General features: G+C 55.7%; 1 protein-coding gene across 1 annotated transcript in view; it reads left to right on the forward strand.

Moving 5' to 3' along the window:
* Nucleotides 1–8,108, forward strand: part of ARID3A (AT-rich interaction domain 3A) — a 91,336-nt gene extending 83,228 nt beyond the window's left edge. Inside the window, exons 5-9 of the mRNA XM_074939675.1 lie at nt 3,519–3,702; nt 4,324–4,571; nt 5,425–5,736; nt 6,490–6,579; nt 7,424–8,108. Of these exons, the coding sequence (XP_074795776.1) occupies nt 3,519–3,702; nt 4,324–4,571; nt 5,425–5,736; nt 6,490–6,579; nt 7,424–7,611 (1,022 nt within the window). The 3' untranslated portion in view covers nt 7,612–8,108. The remainder of the gene's footprint in view (nt 1–3,518; nt 3,703–4,323; nt 4,572–5,424; nt 5,737–6,489; nt 6,580–7,423) is intronic.
* The last annotated feature ends 371 nt before the right edge of the window (nt 8,109–8,479 follow it).

The following is an 8,479-nucleotide window of genomic DNA, read 5'->3' on the forward strand; positions in this document are numbered from 1 at the left end:
AATCCAGGGACCACCTGAAGTTGGATTCTTAGACCGGGCTCCTCACCCTAATGTCCGAGCGCCTTCCAGTCAGGCGTGCAACTGACACCCCTCCCATAGTGGCTGTGACGTGTGGGCAGCGGAGTTGGTCGTTTTGGGGGGTTTTTTTAATACACGCGTTGCTCTGTGTCGATGGTCGCCACGGCTGGCCACAGATAACACGCCTGGCGCTTGGAGTGGAAGGTGGGGAGGTTTGGGATGGGCCGTTGTTCCTGGGGCAGCTTGTGCCACAGTCCGGGACCAGCCACCGCAGACATTCCGTCTCTAGCACAGCTGGCTCGGCTGCCGGCCCGACTGGACGACGTAAGACCAGCGTCTAGTGCCAGGATGCCTGCTTGTGCTGGGCTGGATTCTACCCATCATGCCAAGCTGTGAGGAGCTGGACTTAGTGCATGGAGAGACAGAGGGCTGGGCTGGGGCGGGATCCTTCCCCTGGTGCCCGTGCACCATAAGGCAGCAGCCGCGCTCCCACCCAGCTGCTGCTGCAGCCTCGGGGTAACAGTGCCACCTCCTTGGGATCGGGAGTCGCTGGTTGGCCCAGGTTAGCCACATCCCAAGGACGTGATCCAAACCCCAGTAATGTCGCGGGCAGCTTTTCCCCCCTGACTTCCGCGGGCTTTGGATCAGGTCCCCATTCTCCTTCCCTCCCTTGCGATGAGCCGGCATACAGCCAGGCGCCAGGGAGCTAGGTTCAGTGGCATGCAGAGGTTGGGGATCCCTTGCATGGGGTCCTAGAGTCATCCCCCCCATGCCTTTTGCTGAGGGCAGGGACCTCTGGCTGCACAGGGGCTGGGGCAGCTTCAACCCATAATGTTGGAACCACGTGGTCCATCCATCGCGGACTGTAAGCTTGATGGGCAGAGACTGTCTTGCATGCAATGTTGGCACTCAGCCCCCCACCCCTTTGTGTAGTCCTATGGGGCGAGGGGGGGAAGTCGGTCTCAGAGGCCCATCAAGCCCTAGGGCCCCAGCTGCCATTGATACACTAATGATGTGGGGTCTGCAGAGACCCCACTGTAAGAACTGGCTTGCGACCATGTGAGTCTGATCCAGATTGAGCTCACTGCACCTCCATGGTGTCAGAAGGAGGCATTGGGCTGGGGTGGGCTGAACAGTGGGGACTGCACTCTCTAGGGGAAGCCCCTGTACTGCTTACCTGATTTCTCATATCATATGACTGAGACCGCCTTGCCCATCTCGTCACGCGCGCACACACACCCTGCTGCGTGGTGACCGCTCAGGGTCCCGCTGGCCTGGATCTCCCAGGGCAGGTGTGGGGGAAAACCTAGCGCCAACCTGCCTTTTCTCAGCCCTCGGAAGGCAAACCCCGCGGGCCTGATCTGAAGTCCACTGGATTCACTGGAAAGGTTCCCATTGGCTTTGGATCAGACACTCTTTGCTCTGCATCGTAGGAAACTGGGGAGCCAAGGGGGTTTACAGAAAACGTTTACTTTTTTAGGGGGGGCGGAGGTTGGTTTTTTCCCCTCAATGGAAACATTTCAGTTTTCCACTAAAAAATGCAAACTTCAAACCCTTCCTTCCCCCCTTTTCTTCCCCCCTCCTGCTTTCCAGTGACAAATGGGAGAGGAGAAAGCCTGGGGAAGGGACACATTGACAAAACGATACAGGTTTGGCTTTAAAAGCTAAAAACAAATTGTGGAAACCTGGAACATTCCAAACTGAATGAAAATTTTGGTGAAAAATCTTGTTCACATTTTCTGGAGGGAGGGGGCTCCCCCGAGACTTTTTAGGGCTGTTTTTCATTGAACATTGTTTTTGAAAGAAAAATGACCAAATGTAAAAACGACCTTCTTAGATGGTCAGCTCTATGGCAGGGCCCTCCCTTCTATGTTGTGAGGCTCACCAGACACTTTATTATTAGTATAACCGTAGTACCCAGAAGCTGCAGTCCTAGTTCAGGGCTGCATTGCGCTAGGCGCTGTACAAACACATCACAAAGCGCCAGCCCCTCTCTAAAGAATTTACAATCTACTTAGAAGAAAGAAATGGATGAAGCTGGGGTGGGGAGAGCACAAGAGAACAGTGAGATATCGTAATCTATTCCCTATAATGGTCTGCATCCAGTTTTTATAATAGACACATCCTTAAAGTATCCTTGGACTGACCCTGATCCCGGGATCTTTATCAGGAATGAAACTGACTCTCCTGCAGTTTTCGGCCCCTCAGGGCACTGGGGGCTGGGAAGGTGGGGGACCCTCTGTAGCCCTGTTCAGGAGAGTGAGACTCTCCGGGAAAGTTTGGGGCTCAAGCCCGGTTAGCCCCAAGTCTCCACCTTGGAGTGTGACCGCAGATTTGAAGGTATTGGCCCATTCGCCACCTCCAGCCCGGCTGAGAGCGGGGTGTCAGCTGTGATCCCTTGCGGGTTTTTAAATCCAGCTCAGCAGAGTAGACGGGACCTTCCTGTCTGTTGCACAACAGTTTGGTGTCTCGTGCTCTGGGATGGTGGCGTCTGTCTCTTCCGCTCTCTGAGTAATGCCCTCATCCTCTTAAAAGCCCCATTGCTGGGCTTTGGTTGCTAGCGCCACCTGCTGGACACGACCAAGCCGGTGTCCTTAAGCTCCTCTCCCTGCACTGGATGTGCAGAGGAGCTGCTGACGTCTTAGAGCGAGGATCTGGGGAGAGTGACGTGCATCTGACGCTAATGCAAAGACAGAGCAGTGGAAAACGGCCAGAGTGTCCTGGGCGGGGAGGGCTGGGTTTCTCTCTCCATCACATCCTTTTCCTAGCCACTGCCTAATTGCTTCTGTGGTACCTCCCTGCCCCCTACCACTTTCTAAGAGCTGTCCCTGACCAGGGCAGGGCAGCAGATAAGTCCAAGAAAATTAGCCCTTCAAATAGGCAGTGGGGTCTCTATATCGGCCGAGTCCATACGCCAGGCTCCTTCAAATGTGTGCATGACCGGCTGCAGCCCAGCAGAGCAGGGGCAGGGCTGTGAATAAAAAAATGTTTAAATAGCACCATGCAAATATGCAAACCCTCCCCCACCCACAATTGGATATCAGCCAGGCATGCTGGAAAGGGAGCTGGTTTTGTTCCTGTGCTAAGCGCAGATGAAACAGTCAGTGGAATTTAGGGGACCTTTCCATGCTGCTATGAAAAGGATTTTCTTCAAAAACGTGTCCCAGGCACACTTGGGATAAAGATCATCTTGTCTGAAGGACAAGATATTTCCTTCCTCAAGTTAATCACACATTATAGTGGATCCCGGAGGCCCCAGCTGAGAACATGGCCCCATTGTTCTAGCTGCTATACATAGATGTTGTTAGGGACAGTCCCTGCCCTGAAAAGCTAGAAAGGCAAAGGGGGGGGAGGGAAACTGAGGCACAAAGCAGGGATGTGACTTGTCCGAGAGCTAGGGATGCAATGCAAGGTTTCTGAGTCCCAGTTGTACCTTGCTCCTACGTTTCTTTGCCCCTGGCCCAGCTCTCTCCAGCATACTGACCTTCCCCACTCCACAGGGACCCCCGTCAACCGAATTCCCATCATGGCCAAGCAAGTGCTGGACCTTTACATGCTCTACATGCTGGTGACCGAGAAGGGGGGCCTGGTGGAAGTGATCAACAAGAAGCTGTGGCGGGAGATCACCAAAGGGCTCAACCTGCCCACCTCCATCACCAGCGCTGCCTTCACGCTACGCACTCAGTAAGTGTCGTGGGATCCGGGGGAGTGGGAGGGTGGGAGACCGCCCTGCCCTTCCAGCCAGCTGGCCTAGTGTTCGATCCCAGATTCCCACAACGATGGGAGATCCCAGCCACGGTTCCTTAGTACAGCAAGGGCTGGAGGTGGCTGTGGGGGGAACAGCTACTGTGTGTTTAAGGGGTGGCACTCAGCCACAGCCCATCGTGGGGCTGATCGTGTGGGATGCTGGGCTCCCTCCCCGTTTCCGGGATTGCTCTGCTTCCTGTGAGATCCGTTCTCTCTTCCCCACCCGGATGGAGAAAGGGATGTCTGTAGCCAGAGGCTGATCTAGACAAGCCCCTCTTAAGGAGTCCTGGTTTGGCTGGTGCAGGATGGAGCATCAGTGTTTCCGAACCTCCTGTTTCCAGTGCCCAGCTGGGGAGGGGTTGGGGCTACAGAAATCCCTTTCTCTTGAAGGCAAGATCCTCGGGGCGTGGAGGCGGCACGGCTCTGGGGAAAAGGCGCCTCTGGATCGATACCGACAGGCGCCCGTGTTAGCTGCTGGCCTGTGGGAGCTGCCTCCTCGGTGGGCGGGCTGGGAGGGTGCCTGGTGCCGCGGGCTGAGCGGGGCGTTTCCTCTGGCAGATACATGAAGTACCTGTACCCCTACGAGTGCGAGAAGCGGGGGCTCAGCAACCCCAACGAGCTGCAAGCCGCCATCGACAGCAACCGGCGAGAAGGCCGCCGGCAGGGCTTCGGGGGCTCCCTCTTCACCTACTCCCCCAGCGGCACCCCCAGCCTGCTCTCCTCCCCCAAGCTGCAAGTGCCTGGCTTGGGGCTGGTGGCGGCCACCAATGGCGGCCCCATCGGCCCCGGGCAAAAGATAAAGAAAGGTAATGGCTTGGCTGGCGCCCTGCTTGGCATGAGCGGGCTGGGCCATGGGTAGCGGGCTGAAGCCGGGTGCGGGGGAGGGAGGGAGTAAAGGCCTCAGGGTCTGGCTCCGTTAGCTAGAGCTTTTCACCCCATGGTTTCAGAGCCCTCCGGAGAGGGGAGTTAATAATATTCCTATGGCACTCACGGGCAAATGATGGCAGAGCACGGGATTAGAACCCATAAGTCCTGATTGCCAGTCCCTCAACCCCTGCGCTCTAACTGCTAGACCCTGCTCTCCTCCAAGAGCTGGGAATAGAACCCAGGAGTCCTGATTGCCAGTCTCCTGCCCCAACTACTAGACCCTGCTCTCCTCCAAGAGCTGGGAATAGAACCCAGGAGTCCTGGCTCCCAGACCTGTGCTCAGTCCACGATACTACACTGGCTCCTTTACATGGTGCCACTTTAATGTCAGAATCTCAGAGCAATTTATAACCATTATCGGAGCCATAGGGATTGCTCTGCTCACCAACCATAAAATAGGCCAGGATTATCCCTAGTCTACCACTGGGGAAACTGAGGCAGAGTGTGGGGAAGTAACTCAATCCAGGTCGTACAGGAAGGCAGCTGGGACATAGGTGCCTTGATTCCCAGCCCCCTGGGCTAACCACTAGTACTCAGTGCCATGCCCGTGTGAATCAATGCAGAACACTTGTGAAAGGAGAGTACCATACAAAGGAGCCATCCCGTACTGCAGCAGGGAGCTGGCTGGGAAGTCTGGGTGCACATAAAGCTTGTTTCTGATGCACGTGAAGAGGCTGGCCTGGACCAGCCCTCGCGAGCTCACGGGACTCCTGTGCCCTCTCCCTGTTGCAGAAGAGGACTCGCCGATCCCCATCCCCATGCCCAGCCGACTCCCTGTGTCCCTGGCTGGCCACCCGGTGGTCGCGGCCCAGGCAGCGGCCGTGCAGGCGGCCGCAGCCCAGGCAGCGGTGGCCGCTCAGGCCGCGGCCCTGGAGCAGCTGAGAGAGAAGCTGGAGTCTGGGGAGCCGCCGGAGAAGAAGATGGCTCTGGTGACAGATGAGCAGCAGAGGCTGATGCAACGGGCCATCCAGCAGAACCTCCTGGCCATGACAGCGCAGCTACCCATGAGCATCCGCATTAACAGCCAAGGGACCCGCTCGCCAGGTGGGTCGTGCTGGGGCTGGAGGAGAGAAAAGGGAGGCTGCGGATCTTCCCCAGAGGTTAGGCTAGGGGCGCCGAGCCTGCTGGAGTAAGGCCACCCCCGTGCACGGGTCGTCGGCAGTGGGGATTGAACCTGGGACCTCTGATTCTTAAATGCCGCGCGTCCACTGCATGAGCTACAAGAGCTGCGTCCCATGCTTGGGCCGCTCAGCCAGGCCTTTCCCCGTCTCCCAGCAGGGGAAGGGCTCTTTTGCTAGCCAGAGTTTAAAAACAAGTGCCTCTTTCGTGTCACGTCTGACCAGGTTCCTCTCTCCTCTCAGTCCTCTTCCCGCTCCCTGTACCAAAAGCATTTCCCGGCACTGTGCTGGGCCCACTTTTAGCAAATCTGAAGACTAAAACCAAAGCTTTGATTCCCCAGGGCTGGAGGCCTCTGCTTCTGCTCCTGCTGATGATGCCAGACCCCTAGACCAGCCTTGTCCGTAGGGCTCGCTTTTCGTTCTGCGCCTCCGTTTTCCCACCCGCTGGTTTCCGTGTGTCCCTGCTGCCTGTCCGATAGGAACACAGTAACATTTAAAGGCAGACCTGGACGCTAAATCCGCCATCTGTAAATGGAGAGGGATATTTTTACCATCTCTGTTAATAGCCGAGAGGAAAGGATTTGGGGATGGCGTCAGCAGGGATCTGTGAGCCTGGCGGGTCAGGACGGTCTTGTTTTGACTGAGCAGTTTGTTTATCATCTGATTTATCCTGCTGCAGAAAACCGTCAGGACCCCGGCATGAGCCTGTCCAACAACGGCACGAACAGCATCAGCATGTCAGTGGAGATCAACGGCATCGTCTATACGGGTAAGGGGAACGCGGCCAAGTCTCCGTCTCTGCCTCTCGCTTACCAACTCCCCAGCCCCCTGCTGGCCCAAAGAGTCTGACACAGCAACACACGGGGCTGCTGGATCTCCCTGGTGATCGTGTTAACGTGTCACCCCAGTAGCACTGAAGGGGCCCATCGTGCTGGGTGCTGTACAAACCCAGAGCAGGCTGTCTGATCAGAGCCCAGTCTCTGGTCTCACAGTTCCTATTCTGCAGTCCCTTCCCAGCCTTTCCGGGGGTGGACTGGATTGATCCGTGCCGGATACTCCTCTCCCTTTGCAGGCTTTTGGTCCTGGCGTTTGGGAGGTAGTGACTTGCCTCTCCACATCTCGCTGCCCTTAGACAATGTGCTTCCAAACTCTTTCCTCTAGGGACAAAGATGCTTGCAAGTTATTTTCACGAATCGGCACCACTGTGGTAGTGCCTAGACACCTAGCGAGAGCTGGTCCCTGCCCTGAAGAGCTTACAGTCTAGGTAGACATGGTTGCGAGGGGAAACAGAGGCCCTGTAACTAGCTAGGAATACAGCTGTGGGCTCATAGGCCAGGGCCCTAAGCACTAGATCACTCCTCTCCAATGAAACTTAGCTGCTTCTTGCAGCGTTTCTTGCCCCTTCCTCTGAAGCCGCTGGCCATTGACCGAGACGGATGCTGGGCCGGATGGATCACTGCTTTGATCCGGGCTGACGGTTCCTAGTATCAGGGCGCCACTGTCCCAGCAGGGGCGGGGAGAAAGGAAGGAGCGTTCTCCCCACTTCACAGCTCGGTTCCCGCTGGAGTTAGGAGCAGCCCCCCACGAGCCTCTCCCTCTTGTCTCTCCCCCAGGTGTGCTGTTCGCACAGACCCCCGGCCCCTCGTCCTCCTCGCTCCCTTCCTCCGCCTACAGCAAAGGAAACGGCAGCAGCCGGAGCAGCAGCAGCGGCGTGGGGGGCAGCAGCGGCGTCTCCCAGGCTGCCCCGGCTGGTTTGTCCGCCCCTCCAACCTCTACCTCCAATAACTCTTCTTCGCCTTAACTCCCCCCCACCCCCCACCCCAAACGGCAGCGCCTCATCTCACCAAAAGACAAAAAAAAACCGCAAACCCACCCACGCGTGGAGCTTCTATCTCAGCTGACGCCAAAACCCGAGCTTGCATCTGGCTTCCCCGGGGGGTGGGGGGAGGAAGCCCCATTTCCCCCTCCTCCCGAGAGGACTGGAGAAAGTTTTGCAAGGAGAAAAGCTTTAATCCAGGGGGTTTCATTAAAAGCAGCCTGGACTCTGAGCCAGTCATTACCCGGTAGCTTTGGAGGTGATGCACCGTTCCCCGCCCCCAGAACTCTTTACCTCACGGACACCCCACTTTGCACTGTGCGTTTGTTTTCTAATGTTGTTGTGTGAAGTTGTGTTCTTTTGGATACCTCCAGGCAGACACACAGTCGCACCGACACCCACGGGCTTGTGTTTTTAATGAAACCTCCCCACCTTTCCTTTCCTTTCCTTTCCTTTCAACCGAAAACAAAATTTGCAAAAGCGGGAGGAATTTTTAGTCCTTTAAATCTTTTTTTATTATTATTTTAAGAACTACACTCAAGCTATATGGCATTTTATGAGGTGGTTAGTTGGATCTTTTTTTTTTTTTTTTTTTTTTTTGTAAATAGCTTCTATTTTATTCTCTAAAAAAAAAAATCAAACCTTAACTCACAAAAATGAGATATATATTAGTGTTCGTTCAGGGAAACAGGACTTGGAAAACTTTGTAACCTCTTTTTCTTGTGGTCGTCTGATGTTGATCTTTGGTCGAGTTCGATCCGCGCTACTTTCTTTCGAACGCTGGTGACACCCAAGGTTCGGGAGAGAGCCAGGGTGACCCCAGCGAATGAGCTCAGGTGTTTGTATGCAGGGG

This window comes from Natator depressus, chromosome 25 (genome assembly GCF_965152275.1).
Source record: "Natator depressus isolate rNatDep1 chromosome 25, rNatDep2.hap1, whole genome shotgun sequence".
Classification (NCBI taxonomy): domain Eukaryota; kingdom Metazoa; phylum Chordata; order Testudines; family Cheloniidae; genus Natator; species Natator depressus.